The sequence below is a fragment of the Salvelinus sp. IW2-2015 genome, linkage group LG34 (assembly GCF_002910315.2).
Source record: "Salvelinus sp. IW2-2015 linkage group LG34, ASM291031v2, whole genome shotgun sequence".
In the NCBI taxonomy this organism is placed as follows: domain Eukaryota; kingdom Metazoa; phylum Chordata; class Actinopteri; order Salmoniformes; family Salmonidae; genus Salvelinus; species Salvelinus sp. IW2-2015.
Window position 1 is genome coordinate 8,863,607 of NC_036873.1, and position 22,914 is coordinate 8,886,520.

The 22,914-nt window shown below is 44.9% G+C and overlaps 1 protein-coding gene across 1 annotated transcript; it reads right to left on the reverse strand.

Moving 5' to 3' along the window:
• Positions 1–18,830: 18,830 nt before the first annotated feature.
• On the reverse strand, positions 18,831–22,914 carry si:dkey-117m1.4 (uncharacterized). The gene is made up of 3 exons (XM_070437169.1): positions 22,565–22,914; positions 21,832–22,041; positions 18,831–21,637 (listed from the first exon to the last, which is right to left on the reverse strand). Exons 1-3 carry the CDS (start codon positions 22,656–22,658, stop codon positions 21,384–21,386), a joined length of 558 nt encoding a protein of 185 aa, XP_070293270.1. The 5' UTR covers positions 22,659–22,914; the 3' UTR covers positions 18,831–21,383.

The window sequence follows — 22,914 nt, forward strand, 5'->3', positions numbered from 1 at the left end:
GCACATCAAAACTTGACACATTTTTATCCCTAAAATTGCTTTAATACACAACTTTCTTTTTTAAAGTTCTTCCTTCAGGATACTCTTCTAATGTAGCAGATCCCAAAACTACGCTAGGAGAAAGCTTGTCTGTGTGCCAAATGGCAACTTATTTCCTTTATAGTGCATTACTTTTGACCAGCCATTATGGGGCTCTGCACTAAAAGGGAATATTGCACAAAAAAAATAGGGTGCCATTTGGGGCGAACCCTTTGCCACGACATGCAAACTAAGCATTCAAACTGCGTTTGTGAAGTCGATCGCAAAGATTTCCCAAGTAAGGGATCAAAATTTGACTAAACCACAGAGCCTACGMAAGGTTGCAGGATACTAATGGGCACTAGCTAGATCTGTTWGGCATAACTCGTYTCTCGAAATCAAACATGAAAACCCTACACACACAGATTTCTAATGTCCTTGAGMGATCAAGCATCATGTAGAACCCCGACTTCAAACAGGCAGAGGTTGGCTTTGAAGAGTAATCGTAGGAGGACCACTAACCGCCATCAGCGACAAGCCAGTTAGCCCCAGAGTCCTTGCAAAGAAAAGCCATACTCTCAGACTGGCCAATAAAAAGAAAAGATAAGCATGGGCAAAAGAACACAGACACTGGACGAGGAACTCTGGCTAGAAGGGCCAGTTTTCCCGGGTCGCCTCTCTCACTGTGACGATTGAGCATGGTGTTTTGCGGGTATATTTAATGAGCGCTTGCCAGTTTGAGGACTTGTTGAGGCGTCTGTTTCTCAAACTAGACACTCTAATGTACTTGTCCTCTTGCTCAGTTGTGCACCGGGACCTCCCAATCCTCTTTCTATTCTGGTTAGAGACAGTTTAAGCTGTTCTGTGAAGGGAGTAGTACACAGCGTTGTACGAGATCTTCAGTTTCTTGCCAATTTCTCGCATGGAATAGCCTTCATTTCTCAGAACAAGAATAGACTGACGAGTTTCAGAAGAAAGTTCTTTGTTTCTGGCTATTTTGAGCCTGTAATCGAACCTTGGATAAACTTGGATTAGCTAACACAACATGCCTTTGGAACACAGGAGTGATGGTTGCTGATAATGGGCCTCTGTACGCCTATGAAGATATTCCATAAAAAAGTCAGCCGTTTCCAGCTACAATAGTCATTTACAACATTAACAATGTCTACACTGTATTTCCAATCAATTTGATGTTATTTTAATGCCAGGTTATTTTATTGCCAGGACAATTTTTTTTATTTTCTTTCAATAACAAGGACATTTCTAAGTGACCCCAAACATTTGAACAGCTCCGAGACAGGATTGTCGAGGCACAGATCTGGGGAAGGGCACCAAAATATTTCTGCAGCATTGAAGGTCCCCAAGAACACAGTGGCCTCCATCATTCTTCAAAGGAAGAAGTCTGGAACCACCAAGAATCTTCCTAGAGCTGGCCACCCGGCCAAACTGAGCAATCGGGGAAGAAGGGCCTCGGTCGGGGAGGTGGCCAAGAACCCAATGGTCACTCTGACAGAGCTGCAGAGTTCCTCTGTGTAGATGGGAGAAACTTCCAGAATGACAACCATCTCTACAGCACTCCACCAATCAGGCCTTTATGGTAGAGTGGCCAGACGGAAGCCACTTAGTCATTCAACTCAGAATTTAAACATTGGGAACTCGGGCCTCTTTCTAGAGCTCCGATTTTCCGACCTGAAGATCACTGACGCACCACAAGATGCTGCAGCAGCATCTCTTGCGCTGTCTGACAGATTTTCTGTTTAAAGGCTCTGTATCTGTATGCTGTGCGCGTGTGATAAATAAAATTCATAACGAATACACTGTACACACTCGCCAATTTAATTCCACWAAATTTAGCTAATTAATCTATAGACRGACAAGCATGACCAGTCAAATGTATTTCCATCGACGAATAGGTAAAAAACCATTTTGCGCCTCTCAAGTGGCGCAGTGGTCTAAGGCACTGCATCGCAGTGCTTGAGGCATCACTACAGACCCAGGTTCAATCCCAGGCTCTTTCACAGCCGGCCGTGACCGGGAGACCCATGAGGTGGCGCACAATTGGCCCAGCGTTGTCTGGCTTAGGGGAGGGTTTGGCCGCAAGCTGACTTCGTTCGTCAGGTGTACTGTGTTTACTCCAACACATTGGTAAGGCAGTCTTCCAGGTTAAGCGGGTAGTGTGTCAAGAAGCAGTGAGGCTTGGCAGGGTTGTGTTCCGGGSGACGCATGGCTCTCGACCTTCGCCTCTCCCGAGTCCGTATGGGAGTTACAGCGATGGGACAAGACTGTGACTACCAATTGGGGAGAAAAAGGGGTAAAAGTMWAAAAAAATATATATTAAAAAAAATGTTGCGATGGGTTTTTGTCTTCTCCCAACCAATTTTATTTATCAGCTTCATKATTTCTTTAAACGGACAAAAGCCAGCTYTTACCGGTGTGCTTGTTTGAGAGAGWGTGTGTTTTTGAACATTTCTGTGTACTCGTGCATGAGAACTAGGATTGGGCAGTATCCAAATTGTCATACCTTCATACCGACATTGTGCCATCCGTTAATACCGGCGCTGGACACAAGGCGCTATTTTCAAACCCAACTGAGCCTCTTTAATCCGAAGGTTAGCAACGCTACATGTACATGTAAAATCCCATAGAGAATGCTAACAAAATGCTAAGGAGCGCATTGCAAACATTTTAATAGTKTCTGACCCAAACTATTTTCAGGACAGACATCCCAGCTCATAAAGTCATATAAGTAACAAAATAATCCTACACAGTTTGCTGCACAAAACAAACATTAAACAGCAAGGCTCTTGATCCAGGAGGGAATTCTCTGCTGTTACTAAGCAAAGCTCGGTTTCYGAAGCTAACCACTTAGCTAGATAGCTAACTAGCTACTAAATTAGCAAACCAAATGCACAACTGCAGAGTATTTAGCACATTTTTAGACAGTTCATTTAATAGTTATAAGATATATAGCTGGTAAACATTTAGTTATGAGTTCCATACTGTAACTATATAGATCCCTTGGCATGTGCTGCACAACAGTGTGTGAATCACAAGGCTCCGGTATCTCGTCGTTGTGTGCTTGTTAACAAACACCACGTGACTGGGGACTACCGGAAAGCTTCATAATGAAAAATMATGTGACAGGTGAAATGAACGCAATCTTCTTTATCTCGTAACATATCGCACAAGTTGACTGCATGTATTTACTTAAAAAGTAGCTTAAAATAATCAAATGTATTAAAAAACTTCAAATAAATAATTTAAACGGTATTGACCGTATTGAAGAACGATCCTGTGGCTAGTTCCAAATTCCACGGTATACGGTATACCGCCCAAGCCGAGCGAGAACTTGTATTTCAACACGTGTGTGTGTGTGTGTGTGTGTGTGTGCGCCCTTCAGTTGCTGTGGTTTGGATAAGGACTTTGAAGGGTGTCAAGGGACACAGTGCACATGGCATTAACATGAAGACAGATCTTATGAAATTAGAGTTGGGAAAGGTAGAACATGATAGGATCAATGTTCCATTGTGGTCCTCTATTGGTAGGCAAGTGGCTGCAGGGCAAAACACGGGACATTCGACCAGCAATACGACTTTCCCGAAGCGGATCCTTTGTTCGGACCTCCACCCTGAACATGGGATCTTATCACAGAGGCCGACCCAAAACAACMTCGTCACCGCAGGAGAGGCAGAGGCAGACGGAGCGGCCTACTGGTCAGACTTAGAAGGCGAGCACACCACACACCGTTTCCGAGCATATTACTTGCCAATGTCCAATCCCTTGACAACAGGGTGGACGAAATTAGGGCACGAGTTGCCTTCCAGAGAGACATCAGAGATTGTAACATTCTCTTTTTCACGGAAACATGGCTCACTCGGGATATGTTGTCAGAGTCGGTTTAGACACCTGMTTTTTTCACGCATTGCACCGACAGACACAAACATCTCTCAGACAAATTAAACAACTTCTCTGCTCGCTTTGAAGACAATACAGTGCCAATGACACGGCCCGCTACCAAAGCCTGTGGGCTCTCCTTCACCGTGGCCAACGTGAGTAAAACATTTAAATGTGTTACCCCTCGCAAGGCTGCCGGRCCAGACGGCATCCCTAGCCACGTCCTCAGAGCATGCGCAAACCAGCTGGCTGGTGTTGTGCCCACATGCTTCAAGATGGCCACCATTGTTTCTGTTCCTAAGAAAGCTAAGGTAACTGAACTAAATGACTATCGCCCCGTAGCARTCACTTCCATCATCATGAAGTGCTTTGAGAGACTAGTCAAGGATCATATCACCTCCATCCTACCTGATACCCTAGACCCACTCCAATAGGTCCACAGACGATGCAATCGCCATCACACTGCACACTCCCCTATCCCATCTGGACAAGAGGAATGCTGTTCATTGATTACAGCTCAGCATTTAACACCATAGTACCCTCCAAACTCGTCATTAAGCTCGAGACCTGGTCTCGACCCCGCCCTATGCAACTGGGTCCTGGACTTTTGACGGGCGCCTCCAGGTGATGAGGGTAGGAACATCTTCACCCCACTAATCCTCAACACTGGGCCCCATAAGCGTGCGCTCCTCCCGCCTCTCCTGTACTCCCTGTTCACCCATGACTGCGTGCCACGCAACTCCTCCAACTCAATTATCAAGTTTGCAGACGACACTACAGTGGTAGGCTTGATTATCAACAACGACGAAACGGCCTACAGGGAGGAGGGCCTCGGAGTGGCTGGTGTCAGTAAAATAACCTCACACTCAACGTCAACAAAACAAAGGAGATGATCGTGGACTTCAGGAAACAGCAGAGGGAGCACCCCCCTATCTACATCGACAGGACAGTAGTGGAGAAGGTGGAAAGTTTTAAGTTCCTCGGCGTACACATCACGGACAAACTGAAATGGTCCACCCACACAGACAGCGTGGTGAAGAAGGCGCAACAGCGCAACAGCACCTCTTCAACCTCAGGAGGCMGAAGAAATTGGGCCTGTCACCTAAAACACTCAGACTTTTACAGATGCACAATCGAGAGCATCCTGTTGGGCTGTAACACCGCCTGGTACGGCAACTGCTACGCCCACAACCGCAAGGCTCTCCAGAGGGTGGTGCGGTCTGCACGACGCATCATGCAAACAGGGGGGACCCGATCCAAGATCCGCACTSCTACTCTGAGACCCTATATTATTATGGGCCCTGATATGAATCTCTGCACTTTCAGCAATGCAATGTCAAATCTGACCTGGGGTCATGTTATACTCTTTTGTACGCGTCATTTCAGCTAGCGATGAATGCCTGATTGTAAGACGCATAATGGGATTTAGCGGCGCACTATGAAAGATGCTCTAGTAGCTGATGCCTCTCTATTCACATGAATTCYAGAGCCAGTCATTGAAAGAACTATACGTTCAAACACAGCGTAGTGTGATGCTATTAGGAGAGTGAAGTGAACATAAGATAGCGAGAATGGTGTACATTAACTGCCCAGTGGTATACAATGGCAGTACGTTTCTTATCAATTGCTTAAAAGCAGCAGGGAACAATGWAGGCGATTTATCAAAACGGTTGACTCTGGCTGGCTTTTACACAGGCAGCCTCATTCTCATCTTTTTTTTTTTATCGGATCAGCTCTTTTGTCAGTAATTGGGGGAAAATCTCAGAATTGGGCTGCCTGTAGTCAATGCATTTTTTAAATGACCATTTRCCCCCCCCCTTTCAAAACAGCATAGGCCTATTTATTTGAAATACATGATACATCAACATGTCTGGACAAAAATGTACCTCTCTCCCTCTCTCTCTCGACATGGACAGTAATTTGCCTACCCCCTAGAGCGATAATGGCTGCCATTGACTGCCTATTAAATGTATTTACCAGGAAAAATATAACTTTACTTATAGATAAAACCAAACAGCATTTGAGATTTCTCGGTTAGAGTGCTGTGCTTAACCTCCCCAGCGCTGATGTCCTCTCCTGTCCCCACGCAAACACATTTCACATGCTCCACGCACACCTCTCTGCCATACCATTCATACACCTGATACACACCTCCCTGCCATACTGTTCAAACACCTGATACACACCTCTCTGCCAAACTGTTCAAACACCTGATACACACCTCTCCTGTCCAAACTGTTCAAAACACCTGATACACACCTCTCTGCCAAACTGTTCATACACCTGATACACACCTCTCTGCCATACCATTCATACACCTGATACACACCTCTCTGCATACCATTCATACACCTGATACACACCTCCCTGCCATACTGTTCATACACTGATACCTCTCTGCCAAACTGTTCATACACCTGATACACACCTCTCTGCCATACCTTCATACACCTGATACACACCTCTCTGCCAAACTGTTCATACACCTGATACACACCTCTCTGCCATACCGTTCATACACCTGATACACACCCTGCCATACCATTCATACACCTGATCATACACCTCCCTGCCATACTGTTCATACACCTGATACACACCTCTCTGCCATACCATTCATACACCTGATACACACCTCCCTGCATACTGTTCATACACCCGATACACACCTCTCTGCCAAACTGTTCATACACCTGATACACACCTCTCTGCCATACCGTTCATACCACCTGATACACACCTCTCTGCCATACCGTTCATACACCCGATACACACCTCTCTGCCATACCGTTCATACACCTCCGATACACACCTCTCTGCCATACGTTCATACACCCGATACACACCTCTGCCATACCGTTCATACACCCGATACCTACCTCTCTGCATACCGTTCATACCCCGATACACACTCTGCCATACCGTTCATACACCTGATACACACCTCTCTGCCATACCGTTCATACACCTGATTCACCTCTCTGCCATACCGTTCATACACCTGATACACCCATACTCTCTGCCATACCGTTCATACACCCAATACACACCTCTCTGCCATACTGTTCATACACCTGATACACACCTCTCTGCCATACCGTTCATACACCTGATACACACCTCTCTGCCATACCGTTCATACACCTGATTCACACCTCTCTGCTATACCGTTCATACACCTGACACACACCATTCTGCCAGACTGTTCACACACCCTTCACTCACACACTCCCACTTCACTCACACAATTCCCCTCCCGCTCTATTGTATCACACCCTCCGGACCTACACGTTTCCCTCTCCTCACACGTACTCCTGCTCCTCTCCCACATAGCAAAGAGACAAACAGTGCTACTCCGTCCTGCCTCTCATCCCCCGCTGTGTCTCAGCTCAGGGAATACTGATGATGGCATTACCGTTAGTCCTGGATAGGTTTTTACGGGACATGACTTTACAAGACTGGCTTTTCCCCAATTTGAAGTGTGTGGAGATTGCAAGTGTGTATGTCTTATTCACTCACTCCCACAAATAAAATATCTATCCACGCACACATAAGGCATGTGTGCACACACACACGCACACACAGCAGGAGAGTGTGAGGGTACATCCAAAATTGCACCCCATCCCCTTTTTAGTACAATACTTTTGACCAGAACCCTATGGGCCCTGGTCAATAGTGCACTATATAAAGAGTAGGGATCCATTTCAGACACAAACATACAGGAGAGTGTGAGAAATGTACCTTTCATATTCACATTTAGATGGAAGTGGCAGTGTACACCAAAAAGAAAGTCAGAGAATGGTTACATGCACACACAATAATACGATTATTGGGGATAGTCAGATTAAATATAATAAACTCAGCAGAAAAAGAAACGTCCTCTCACTGTCAACTGCGTTTATTTCAGCAGATTTAACATGGAAATATTTGTATTAACCATACAGATTCAACAATGAGACATAAACTGAACAAGTTCCACAACATGTGACTAATAGAAAAGGAATAATGTGTCCCTGAACAAAGGGGGCAGGGGGGCAAAATCAAAAGTAACAGTCAGTATCTGGTGTGGCCACCAGCTGCATTAAGTACTGCAGTGCATCTCCTCCTCATGGACTGCACCAGATTTGCCAGTTCTTGCTGTGAGATGTTACTCCACTCTTCCACCAAGGCACCTGCAAGTTCCCGGACATTTCTGGGGGGAATGGCCCTAGCCCTCACCGTCCGATCCAACAGGTCCCAGACGTGCTCAATGGGATTGAGATCCGGGCTCTTCACTGGCCAATGGCAGAACACTGACATTCTTGTCTTGCAGGAAATCATGCACAGAATGAGCAGTATGGCTGGTGGCATTGTCATGCTGGAGGGTCATGTCAGGATGAGCCAGCAGGAAGGGTACCACATGAGGGAGGAGGATGTCTTCCTTTTAATGCACAATGTTGAGATTGCCTGCAATGACAACAAGCTCAGTCCGATGATGCTGTGACACACCGCCCCAGACCATGACGGACTCTCCACCTCCAAATCGATCCCGCTCCAGAGTACAGGCCTTGGTGTAACGCTCATTCCTTCGACGATAAACGCAAATGCGACCATCACCCCTAGTGAGACAAAACCGCGACTCGTCAGTGAAGAGCACTTTTTGCCAGTCCTGTCTGGTCCAGCGATGGTGGGTTTGTGCCCGTAGGCAACGTTGTTGCCGGTGATGTCTGGTGAGGACCTTCCTTAACAACAGGCCTACAAGCCCTCAGTCCAGCCTCTCTCAGCCTATTGGGACAGTCTGAGCACTGATGGAGGGATTATGCTTTCCTGGTGTAACTCGGGCAGTTGTTGCCATCCTGTACCTGGTCCACAGGTGTGATGTTCAGATGTACCGATCCTGTGCAGCTGTTGTTACACGTGGTCTGCCACTGCGAGGATAATCAGCTGTTCGTCCTGTCTCCCTGTAGTGCTGTCTTAGGCGTCTCACAGTACGGACATGGCAATTTATTTTTTATTTATTTATTTATTTTTCCGTTATTTTACCAGGTAAGTTGACTGAGAACACGTTCTCATTTGCAGCAACGACCTGGGGACAGTTACAGGGGAGAGGAGGGGGATGAATGAGCCAATTGTAAACTGGGGATTATTAGGTGACCGTGATGGTTGAGGGCCAGATTGGGAATTTAGCCAGGACACCGGGGTTAACACCCCTACTCTTACGACAAGTGCCATGGGATCTTTAATGACCTCAGAGAGTCAGGACACCCGTTTAACATCCCATCCGAAAGACGGCACCCTACACAGAGCAGTGTCCCCAATCACTGCCCTGGGGCATTGGGATCTTTGTTCAGACCAGAGGAAAGAGTGCCTCCTACTGGCCCTCCAACACCACTTCCAGCAGCATCTGGTCTCCCATCCAGGGACTGACCAGGACCAACCCTGCTTAGCTTCAGAAGCAAGCCAGCAGTGGTATGCAGGGTGGTATGCTGCTGGCGCCTTGGCCACATCTGCTGTCCTCATGCCTCCTTGCAGCATGCATAAGGCACATTCATGCAGATGAGCAGGGACCCTGGGCATCTTTCTTTTGTGTTTTTCAGAGTCAGTAGAAAGGCCTCTTTAGTGTCCTAAGTTCATAACTGTGACCTTAATTGCCTAGCGTCTGTAAGCTGTTAGTGTCTTAACGACTGTTCCACAGGTGCATGTTCATGAATTGTTTATGGTTCATTGAACAAGCGTGGGAAACTGTGTTTAAACCCATTACAATGAAGATCTGTGAAGTTATTTGTATTTTTACAAATTATCTTTGAAAGACAGGGTCCTGAAAAAGGGACGTTTCTTTTTTTGCTGAGTTTAGTTTGTTTTAAAACGTTTACATGCTTTGCAAGAAGAACGATTTCCCCAATAATCCTCTTTACATGGACACATCTGATAAATAAATGCAGTAAATCGGCAATCAAAATAAACATTCTACCACAGTGTTCATGTTATTTTAGCGAAGTCTATTTGATTCTGAGGGAGACTTGTGCAGATCAAATACACCGCTGGATGCCAATTTAAGCTATTTACATGTCTTAATAATTCGAAAACCAGGTGCTGTAATCGGCGTATGTTCACTTTGATTTTGACATTACGCCGATTAAGAGAAGCAGAGTAAATTGTTTACATGCCTTTTGCCATACTCGGCCTACAGCCATAATCAGTTTAATATCTAATTGTTAATGTGCAGGTAAACATACCCATTGATTAGTCACTTAACCTTTTAATCAGTGTGGCAGCAGGTGAAGCATCGCAGACCCATATCCCCACTTCCCCAGCTCCCCAAATCCCAAATCCCACATCCCAAACCCCGCACCTCCAACTCTCCATACTCCCAGGATGCGTCCCAAATAGCACCCTATTCGTGCACTACTTTTGACCATGGTCCATAAGGGGAACTATATAGAGAATACGGCACCGTTTGGGACATACCCCCAGACTTGAATACAAATCCCCCTCTAGGCTAGACACACACCATAGAAATAGTGTCTTGGATTGTATTTCTATGACACACTGCCCCCTAGGGGGTAGTACTAGCAGAGCGCTTTGGAGCGGTACTCCACCACTTCTCAGTTAAACGGTGCTCAGGTGAATCAGTCTCTCGCAATGAACGTATGTCCCTGAGGTAAATACTGTATGGAAAGATAATCACTTATCATACGTGCAGCAGACCTGAGATGGAATATATTGTGTCCCTTTAGAGTAGTGCACTGTAAATGGAATAGGGTGCCATTTGGGACACAGCCAGTCTGACATTTCTTTGGGAAACTATTTACCAATTATGGTAAATGCTTTCCGATACATTCAGAGCACTTTTCTCATCCCGAACTCAACCTCAACAAGTCTCTGGAATCAAATAAAATGTGCTAGGAAATGTTAAACATGCACAGCAGGCTACCACGCACCGACAGCTAAGTACATTTTCTTCCTGTGAAATTTATGAAAAACATCACCAGGTTGACCTAGAAGCGACTAGTTTCAGTTGTAAAATGCAAGAATTGTCATGCTTGTCAGTGATCGCCAATCTGGAAATTGTTAGCGTTTGACAGATATAACATTTCCCTGGATGTTTCATTTGGATGACTCATCTTATGCATATTCTACAATTATTTTCCTCAAGACATTGCCTCAATTAGTTCATAGTTGGTACCCAACTTTGATTGTCCATATACACAGTGTACAAAACATTAGGAACATCTGCTCTTTCCATGACATAGACTGACCAGGTGAAGGCTATGATACGTTATTTACGTCACTTGTTAAATCCACTTCAACCAGTGTAGACGAAGGGGAGGAGACAGGTTAAAGATTTTTAAGCCTTGAGACAATTGAGACGTGGATTGGTTTCTGTGTGCCATTCAGAGGGTGAATGGACAAGACAAAAGATTGAAGTGCCTTTGAACGGGGTATCCTAGGTAGTAGGTGCCAGGCGCACCGGTTTGAGTGCATCAAGAACTGCAACGCAGCTGGGTTTTTCACGCTCAACAGTTTCCCGTGTGTATCAAGAATGGTCCAACTGTTTTGCACACTCAGTGCTAGTCAGGGATGGGCAACTGGCGGTGGCACCCCAAGGCCCTGTAAAACAGCTAATTTTCCTCTGCCATATGGCAAAATGCGTCAATTGCATGAAATGAGTTATAAAATTTCGAAATCTTCTCTACGACCACATGGCAAAATGTGTAGAATTGCAACAAAAAAATGTTTATGTGGGTACGCAGACCTGCAAGCAACTGTGGCCCCTCATGATGAGTTAAAACAAACATCAAATGTGCCCTTCCCTGGTATAAGTAATCCAGGGACAAACCTTGAAGTTAGTGTCACCTTAAGTGCGATGCATCGGATTCTTGTTAATTCAATGTTTAAATTGTGTCTATCCCTACTTACATAACATATTACCTAAATAAATTCATAGAACTGTGGARGGAACCTACAAGATAGTGCTACACCCTTGCTCGCCCCCCTAGACCCCATTATCTACACATCCCCAGACCTCTACCCCTCATTCCTCCAGCCATCCAGCACCCACCCAGCCTCCCAGTCTTCTAGCAGAGGGGCCAAAGATATTAGACCGCCCCACCCCCCTAGACTCTCACTCCTCAGCCCCCAGCCTTCCATCTACCCCGCCTCCCAACTATCCATCAATCTATGTTGCCACCCAGCCTCCAAACATCCATCCACCAGCCTTCCATTCCCTAGCCACCCAGCCTCCCAGTCATGTTGCTACCCAGCCTCCCAAACATTCAGCCTTTCATTCCCCAGCCACTCGTCCTCATCCACCCAACCATGTTGCCTCAAGACATCCATTTACCCATCCACCCATCAATTCATACTCCCACCCACCCATTCATCAGTCTTCCTGCCCACCCAGCTGTCATCCCTACATAAATAGGGCTGTAACTTCAGCATTTCTCTTCAAACTCACATCAACAGGCACTCATTGCTGATGCGTAGGGCTTTGTAGTTTGACAAGTGTGTGATTATATCCAAATGAACCATGCTCACTATGAGAAGGGAGGCATATGTTTTGAAAATGCTGTCATCACGCACACATTTCTGAGTTCTCACTGCCCACTAGTGGGAAAGTTCCGATAGGAAGTCTCACATGGGGCACATCTCAATACTTTCAAGTAGCTTCTTCTCCTTCCATGTATATACCAAGGTAGACACACACCCTCACGTAACATACTATAACTAGCTTTGGGAAACAACATTGGGAGTCTGCGTATTGTTTGGACTCCCTGAGCTGTGCGTTGTTCTGGTGGTGGCGACAGAAAATGAACCTAACCCAATAGGGGAGAGTGTGGTATGCCGTGTTTTACATTCAGCATCACTGCATCAAGGGAAATATAGTATTCTTTCGAAAACAAAGATATCTACATATATATTTCAGGATGTTGTGTATCCCTGGAAATAATCAGAATTCATGTAAACATAATTGTTTTAAAAACATAGCTTGTCCAAAAAAAGTGGTCTCTTGGCACAATTTACCCCGGGTATGGGGTAAGTTGAGCCTCCTTGGGGTATGTGGTTGATGGTGTCCCGTGATGGTGCTGGTAGGTCGAAGTWTAATTTATGGAATGGGGGTGTGGTATATTGTACAGTGGGGTCTGAAATTGACCKCCTTGATAAAGATGAGCAATAATGACTGTATAAAATAAGTAATTAAAGTACTGAGTTATAGTGTATGCTCCAAAAATGTGTCTATTATTATTTTATACTAATACAATTGCTCAGAGAAAGAGGTTTATTATTTATTGTTAAACATCTCAAAAYGGTAGGGGTCCAAATTGACACCCCTAAATATTTTTTATTAATAAAGTAGTCAAAAAGTATTTGTTCCCATATTCCTACTGTAGCACACAATGACTACATCAAGCTTGTGACTCTACAKACTTATTGGATGCATTTTCAGTTTGTTTTGGTTGTGTTTCTGAATATTTTGTGCCGAATAGAAATGAATGGTAAATAATGTATTGTGTCATTTTGGAGTCCCTTTTATTGTAAATAATGTGGATGCTACCATGATTACAGATAATCCTAAATGAATCGTGAAGAATAAGGAGTGGGAACATTAGATGGTCAAATGTCATAAAAGTGGCTCCAAAATGACACTACATCATTTACCATTTATTTATATTGGGCACAAAATAATCTGAAACGCAACCTAAACTGCAAATCCATCCAACAAGTTTGTATAAAATAATATAATTTCCCCAGAAATGTAGAATACAACATAGCTCCGTATCAATTATTTATTTTATACAGTCATTGTTGCTCATCTTTATCAAGGGCGTCAATAATTTCAGACCCTACTGTATATCTTAAATATACCTACATTCAGATATAGATCTCTCTGTTCAATATCACTTACACTTCCATTTCTTGACCAGTTGTCTGGGACAGCGATGCTGTTTCGATGTGCCAGTTTGTAGACAAGTTCTCTGCATTTGAGCCTACTAAGCCCATGAAACTGCTCCTCAAGTTTCTTGATATGTTGACCAAGCCCAGACTTCATGTCATCAGATAAGATCTTCTGTGCCTCTGCTACTCTATCATACTCTATCATATCTTTCACACAGGTGCAGGTTTGTTTTCGTTTTTAGTCAATGTACCCCTTCAGTGTAATTCAGTCAAAATTTAAAAAAATACATCTCTTGCCGCTGCTCGACTGGACTTCTTGCCTTCTACTTCCTTGGCTGCTCTCTCAAGAACCTCAAGGGTGGCTAGACCCCTCCTTGTTTTAAGTTTGTATATGATGTCTGCTCTGTAACAATAAAAATGCACTAGCTTGAAGTCATATGCACGATACATTGCAAACAACTGACAAAATGTAATCATCATTTGAATGGGGTATGGTGGTCATTGGCTCAACTTACCCCAAGGCAAACATGTTTACTATATTACCACACACAGCTACAACGATGCACTTTCATGCCAGGTTTAGGACCTCATATTGTAGCTTACAGAGACCCTAACTGATGTATAAAACAATCTACACTGAACAAAAATATAAACGGAACAAGTAAAGTTTTGGTCCCATGTTTCATGTTTCATGAGCTGAAATAAAAGATCCCAGGATTTTTTCATTCTCACAAAAAGCTTATTTCTCTCAAATGTTGTGSACAAAGTTGTTTACATCCCTGTTAGTGAGCATTTCTCCTTTGCCAAGATAATCCATCCACCTGACAGGTGTGGCAAATCAAGAAGCTGATGATCATTACACTCTAAAATGTGCAGTTTTGTCACACAACACAATGCCACAGAAGTCTTTAGTATTGAGGGAGCATGRRGACTGCAGTAATGTCCACCAGAGCTATTGCCAGAGATTTGAATGTTAATTTCTCTACCCTAAGCCGCCTCCAATGTCATTTTAGAGAATTTGGCAGTACATCCAACCYGCCTCACAACTGCAAACCACGRGTACGGCYTTGTGTGGGCGAGCGGTTTGCTGATGTCAACATTTTGAATCGAGTRCCCCGTGGTGAAGGTGGGGTTATGGTATGGGCAGGCATAAGCTACGGAAGCTATGAACACAATTGCATTTTATCAATGGCAATTTGAATTGTCGTGCTATTCATGCGCCGCCATWACCTGATGTTTCAGCATAATAATGCATGCCCCATGTCGCAAGGATCTGTACATAATTCCTGGAAGCTGAAAATGTCCCAGTTCTTCCATGGTCTGCATACTCACGAGACATGTCACCCATTGAGCATGTTTGGGATGCTCTGGATCGACGTGTACAACAGCCTGTTCCAGTTCCCACCAATATCCAGCAACTTCACACAGCCATTGAAGAGGAGTGGGACAACATTCCACAGGCCACAATCAACAGCCTGATCAACTCTATGCAAAGGAGATGTGTGTCGCTGCATGAGGCGACACACAAGGTATCTGTATCTGTGATCATCATGTATGTCTGTATTCCCAGTCATGCGAAATCCATAGATTAGGGCCTAATGAATTTATTTCAATTGACTGATTACCTTATATGAACTGTAACTCAGTAAAATCTTTGAAATTGTTGCATATTGTGWTTATATTTTTCTTCAGTATACTTTGGCTTAGATCAGGGATTCCCAAACTCGGTCTTCACGGACCCCAATGGGCTAATGGAAGGATGTTCGACTGGCACTATATGGTTATGTTGTAGTCATTTTAAGTGGACTAGGAGAGTGGTAGTACACTAGGCTAATCTATTGTTAAATGTAGTAAATTGTTACAGATAGACATGGGTTGTGTGCTAGTTTGAGTGTAGTTATGTCAGTGTTATGTAGTAGTAGATGCTGGCTTCTTGATTATGGATAGTAGGGGTGCATGAAACTTCAATTCTACATGGGATTCATAATGAGGGGCAATATTTCAGAAAGRACAATATAAATGATGGTTAGAAGATGTGTAAGAGCAGTAGTGGTCACATCTACCAAAAATATGTATGTTTATMTCGAACTCCATGTCTAGTAATCAAGTGACAAGTTGACTGAAGCTGGTAAGTTTGTAGTAATGTCAGAATCAGAATTGGGTTGCCTTTCTAGACTGCAAGGCCCCATAACAACTGCAATGGCTGAGAAGAATCAAGCACCTCCCTTCAATGCGTTTGAGGAGGTGAGGAGAGAAGACAAGGACTGGAGGAAATATACACACATTTAAAAACGAAACACTACTTATCCTTTTATCTATTGGCATTTCTTTTGTTTTAAAACCTTAGCCAACGTTCTTAGCTAATAACATTTCTTATCTAACTGTATGCATTTCCAATGGCTCCATTCAATCTGTCTTGTGGAAGTTCAGCTTTGGAGCATGATTGACAGTTAAAGAATGTTCCTGTGGTCGCGGAGACTGCATTCACGGTAAAACGCTGCATTGATGTCGGCTCAATCGAAAATGACCTTTACATCAGCGATACAGATTGAATAGAGCCCCTAACTTTGACTGAACAGCTTGAAATATGAGTCAAAAAAAGACTGGTGCACTCACCCTAGTGGACTAGGTCATGAGATAGGGACCAGAAGGTCATACGTTTGAATCTTGCCCTCTTGGTGTAAGATTTATTTTCTGAAGGTATTATATAATACAAAGCCATTCATCTGAATTCATCTTTATTTTGTCACTGAAGATAATASCTGGTAAATCAGGGCCCGTATTCATAATTCCTAGAGAAGCAATGCGGATCTAGGGTCAGTTTGCCTTTTAGATCATAATGATTAAGATTACATGGGATATGACACTCCGAGACGCTATGTGAACGTGGGTCTAGTTCTGTTTGATTCCAGGGCAACACTCCCARCTAGTGGTCTAGTTAGTTGGTGTGGAAAAAATAAAGAACTCCGCCCATGGGATATACTGGGGAAGTTTACTTTTTGGACTATGTACTAATTATGTCTTCTTCCTCCCAAAGTGTGCACCTGTTCACTTTCCTTCACCGATTAAAGGAAATATGAAAATAAATATTGTGGAAACTCCCACAATAATGTTTACGAGTGTACACTTCAGAAGATTGTTGCAACCCCTATTACTAGACTGTTCAACCTCTTTCGTATCGTCTGAGATTCCCAAAGATTGGAAAGCTGCCACGATCATCCCCCTCTTCKAAGGGGGAGACACTCTAGACCCAAACTGCTACAGACCTATATCTATCCTACCCTGCCTTTCTAAGGTCTTTCGAAAGCCAAGTTAACAAACAGATTACCGACCATTTCAAATCCCACCGTACCTTCTCTGCTATGCAATCTGGTTTCAGAGCTGGTCATGGGTGCACCTCAGCCACGCTCAAGGTCCTAAACGACATCATAACCGCCATCAGTAAGAGACATTACTGCGCAGCCGTATTCATTGACCTGGCCAAGGCTTTCAACTCTGTCAATCACCACATCCTCATCGGCAGACTCGATAGCCTTGGTTTCTCAAATGATTGGCCTCGCCTGGTTTCACCAACTGCTCTCTGATAGAGTTCAGTGTGTCAAATCGGAGGGCCTGTTGTCTGGACCTCTGGCAGTCTCTATGGGGGTGCCACAGGGTTCAATTCTCGGGCCGACTCTCTTCTCTGTATATACATAAATGATGTCCTCTTGCTGCTGGGATACTCTGATCCACCTCTACACCATTCTGTATACTTCTGGCCCTTCTTTGGACAATGTGTTAACTATCCTCCAGACGAGCTTCAATGCCATACAACTCTCCTTCCATTGCCTCCAACTGCTCTTACATGCAAATAAAACTAAATGCATGCTCTTCAAACGATCGCTGCCTGCGCCTGCCCGCCCGTCCAGCATCACTACTCTGGACGGTTCTGACTTAGAATATGTGGACAACTACAAATACCTAGGTGTCTGGTTAGACTGTAAACTCTCCTTCAAGACTCACATTAAACATCTCCAATTCAAAATTAAATCTAGATTGGCTTCCTATTTTGCAAACAAAGCATCCTTCACTCATGCTGCCAAACATACCCTCGTAAACTGACCATCCTACCGATCCTCGACTTGGCGATGTCATTTACAAAATAGACTCATCCAGTTTGTTGAGTAAGGCTATCACAGTGCCATCCGTTTTGTCACAAAGCCCCATATAATACCACCACTGCGACCTGTATGCTCTCGTTGGTTGGCCTCGCTTCATACTCGTCGCCAAACCACTGGCTCCAGGTCATCTACAAGTCTCTGCTAGGTAAGCCCCGCCTTATCTCAGCTCACTGGTCACCATAGCAGCACCCACCCGTAGCATGTTGCTCCAGCAGGTATATTTCACTGGTCACCCCCAAAGCCAATTCCTCTTTTGGCTGCCTTCTTACAGTACTCTGCTGCCAATGACTGGAACAAACTGCAAAAATCACTGAAGCTGAGACTATATCTCCCTCGCTAGCTTTAAGCACCAGCTGTCAGAGCAGCTCACAGATCACTGCACCTGTACATAGCCATCTGTAATAGCCCATCTCAACTACCTCATCCCATACTGTATATTTATCTTGCTCCTTTGCACCCCAGTAACTCTACTTGCACATTCATCTTCTGCACATCAATCACTCCAGTGTTTAATTTGGTATATTGTAATGTACTTCGCACCATGGCCTATTTATTGCCTTACCGTCCCTTATCTTACATCATTTGGCACACTCTATATAGACTTTTTTCTACTGTATGTTTGTTTAATTCCATGTGTAATCTGTGTTGTTGCTTGTGTCGAACTGCTTTGCTTTAATCTTGGCCAGTTCGCAGTTGTAAATGAGAACTTGTTTCTCAACTAGCTACCTGGTGACAATAAACGGTTGAACAATAACATATATATAATAAAAAAGAAGATATTATTGGGCTGCACTCATTGTTAGCACATTGAAAGAATCGAACTTCAGAAATACGACGTGAACTTCTCAGACTTATATAAAAACACAACACAAAAAACCAAGCCATTGTGTAGTTTTTTCCCCTTTATGCGTTTCTGTGAATATTTACAAAACCATAGACCTATGTACAATACCAACTCGCAAATMAACAAATAAACTACGGACAYCACAAACAAACCAGTTTACGTAATGATCATATATATTTTTTTATGTACACCGAAACTGGCAAGATGATAGCATGAAACAATGTAAGATTATATGTGATTATGTTAAATAAATMCAACTATCTATCAAGAGGTGTTGTGCGGTTTTAATCCAATAAAACAGAATGTCGGGTTACTTGGCGCTCCGGCAAACCTACAAAGAAGCCTAGCTCTGGTCCAGGGCGTTAGTGCGACTTGCTAAAGTTGTGAAGGCTCAAGCCGGGATTCCACCCGACCGCACCTTGTCAGCTATGCACCTTTTAAAAGGCAATGTTTCTGCAAACTCTATACATGTCGGCTTAATCGGAAATGACCTTAAAAATGTCAAGCGCTATAATGCAAATCTACCACTGATCGGATTGAATGCCAGCCTAAGCGTTAGCAAGCCACACTAACGCCCTGGACTAGAGCTACAAGCAGCTCATCGATAGAAACCAGAGGAGCTGAAAAAAGACTGGAGCTACACTGGTCAGTCTGAAAAGGCAAAACAATCAACARAAATGACGCAACAACACTGCATGTCAAAACATAACCGTAACGTGGGCATAGTATTCAGCTATGCTCACTCCTCTGAAAGACTGCCCCCCCAAAAATCACTTCGAAGAACACAGCCAAGTTAAATACGGAACTCTGCTCGTCGCAGAAGAATGGCCCGACGGCCTAATGCACCTTTTCAAAGCGCTTTTAAGAAAACACGTGTGCAACAGGCACAAAATAAAAGAAAGATGCCAACAACAAGAATATACTTGGTGTGTTTTAGGCAAAGCAGTATTCAACTGCTGTCTTGTAGTGTCAATTTTGAAGGGAGCGGGGAAAAGCCCCAAACTGACTATACAGTGTCTTAGGTAGTCCAAAAAGAACATTTACAACACATTGATGGTGGCGTCCCCCCACTACTCTAACCCAGGGGTGCAGGCTTTTGCTCCGGCCCAGCGCTATTAACACACCCGTTTTAAATAATGATCTAACCAWGGTCTTTCAGTCAGGTGTAGTTTCATCGGGTGAGTTAGCAGTGGAACTAAAGCATGCACTCCCCAGGYCTGGGTGTTGGAGACCCTATAACATCTTCTCAGCACTAGAAACACACACGCACACCACACCCTCAAACAATAATAGTGTTACCTTTAGTGTGTTCAGAAACGTCCATACAACACTTGAGGATGTCAAAAACACCGGAGTCCCAGAAAAAAATCGGAATACAACAAATCTGCGGTGCGTTCTCAACATTGTTCGTCTCGTTTTGAAGCGAAAAAACAAAATGAAAATGTCCACATACACTGTATACAACACAGGTTGTTGCCACTCCTACACAGTCACTCCTTCTCTCACTCCCCCAGTCTCTCCCTCTTTTTGTCTCAGAGGACCATATATAAGGGTATCAATTGCTAGGTTTCCATCCAATTGGTGACAGATACTCTCAAATCCGCACAAAAACTATATTCACATTTTCCCACCAGAGACGCGTTTCCATCAAATTGACTCTGCGTGATGATGTAGTGCACGTAAAAATACCTTTTGCTGTTAAATTCCCATGTAGCAAAGAAAAAATTGAAGTTAAATGGGTTTCCATCACATTTTCAACTCTACGGATCGTTTCCCCACAAAAACTGTTCTGTTATATAGCAAGTCTGCCCACTCTGGTACTGGCAGGTGCGCGRTGTTGGCTAGAGCGCACGTATAGGCTACATGAGATTATTATGGCCAAAAGAGCGAGTTTTCTTTATTTGTCAAACGGCTGCTACGCATCGATGATCACGTCACCAAAATAAGACCCTTGATATTTATTAAAACAGGAGCATCAAGGTCATCACCGTGCACGTTCACCACCCTGTGAAGTTCATCCTAATTTATTACATCCGTAGCCTAATAAACTGCATGCTTTCCTGACGCGTCGTAGTGYGACGGCCACACAGGTCATCGCGCGACTCCAAGTTGACTTCGATATGATSGTTATTACGTCAATAGTTCCACCGACATTTCTCGCACACTTCATTTTACCGACACAAAAAGATCCCACCTTGTCTGAGCGTATTTCGTTTTGTTGACATTTGGAAAGTGTACCCGAAAAATGTGGTTTCCATCGGGCCTGTCATTACATTTTTGACCAGACATTGACCCGTACTTTACTGCAGAAAAAGGTTGGATGGAAACCTGCTTAATGAGATGTAGGCTACATTCCAATACCCACATTAGCGTACCACTTCGAAGACACGCCCACTACATTGCTTCCTTAAGCGTCAACTCTGTTCCTTAACAGTCAACTCTTGTTTTTTTGACCGTCAGCAAAAGAAAAATGACAGAGTTGACCACGCCTCTGTTTTGGCTTCCTTCATTCTAAGTAGCACGCTAGTGTGGATACTGTGGAGCTATTGTCGTGTCCGTCCATCAATCTCTCAGTCTCTCCGTCAGTCTTCTCAGCACACCATGATGGGCGTCCCGTCGTCCTCGCGCCGCTGGTTCTTCTTGAGCAGCTGGATGCGGTTGTGACAGTAGAATTTGATGGCCCGCCAGTCGCGCCGGTTGGTGACCAGCAGCGGGCAGCTCTGCAGGCAGCGCTCGCAGTCGGCCTTGGCGGGCACGCGCAGCTCGGCGATGTTGCAGGTCAGGTGCTCCTCCACAGCGGCACGCTCTGCGTCCGACCACGGGCGCTTGAGGACGCCGCGTTTGCCTGTGCGGGGAGAGGGTGGGTTAGTACGCACAGGGTTGGATCTGTGTAGACATGTCTTTGTGGTGGGCTGTATACAGTACACACACACTACTGTGTACATACACACACACACTTCTGTATTGGTCTTGAATGTCTCAGCTCTTTCGGAGTATGAGTATGGATTGAACACACACACACACCTGATTTGGGCCCACCTGAGCCTCTCCTGCGGCCGGGGACCGAGGGGGAGAGGGGCGATGCGGAGGAGGGCGTGACCTTGAGTTTCCTGGCACGCGGCGTCCTGCTGTTGGTCCTGCCCTTCCTCACCATCAGCAGGCTGGGAGGGGCCACCTCGCCCTTCTCCTTCCGCCCCTCGCCGTCAGAGTCGCCCTCCGAGTACGAGTCGGCCGAGTTGCCTGACATCACTGTAGGGGGAGAAAGAGAAGGGTCAAATACATGTACATGTTTCTCAACTTTAACTACAACGCTTTTCCTCATCATACTAAAGGGCAGTCCAAAATGAACAATCATCATGAGACGACGCGTGAACTGTTTAACCCTCTAGAGTTGATTGACGCACTGCTGCGTCAATCTAAGTGACATAATTAAAAAAAAAATCCCCATCAAAATGTCAGTTTAAGCTAGAGATATCTTTTTCAATCCACCGCATCTGCCGATGTCGCACTTCCGCATCTGGGGTGAAAGGTGGCAGAGCCAGAGCGGTGTTTGTCAGACCATGAGACATCCCGAAAATCGGTCATCTCACGAAAACGGTTTGACCTACAGCTAACCTTTCTCTAACGGACATCATGCTTTGTTCCATCCATTCCATTATATCAAGCAGGTTGAATCAAGCGCACTTAATACACAGTAAAGGAGAGAAAAATAACCACTTATAGCTTGACTAGTCAGGTCTGACGTATATGTTAATCCTCAGTGTCTCCTTACCGTCAAGCTCCAGACAGATGTGGTGGAGGCTCATCCCCCGGAACAACACGCCGTCTCTCTCCCCGCACAGCACCACGCGCCCCACTCTACCCATCAGCCCCGGGTCCTGGCCAATCCCGCCGCAGCTCTGCGTCACGTGGTACTCGCGCTCCAGGAAGTGTTCCAGGCGCTCTACGGCGTTCCCACCCGGCTGTCCTGGCTCCTCCCCCTCGCCGAGCAATAGCAGCTGCGTCAAGATGGCGACCTGGCGCCGGACGCGGGTCTGGGTGAGGGCGCGGGGGTTCCGGGTACCGCTGGAGCGGGCCAGGCTCCGGAGGAGGTCGGTGCCACGGAGGGGGGTGGCTGGGGAG

Excerpts from the sequence above, each read along its gene's own strand:
- si:dkey-117m1.4 (XM_070437169.1), bottom strand. The coding sequence starts at position 22,658 with ATGGGTAGAGTGGGGCGCGTGGTGCTGTGCGGGGAGAGAGACGGCGTG. Across the intron at positions 22,042-22,564 it reads CATCTGTCTGGAGCTTGACG|TGATGTCAGGCAACTCGGCC; the intron begins GTAAGGAGACAC and ends CTCCCCCTACAG. Across the intron at positions 21,638-21,831 it reads CGGCCGCAGGAGAGGCTCAG|GCAAACGCGGCGTCCTCAAG; the intron begins GTGGGCCCAAAT and ends CTCCCCGCACAG.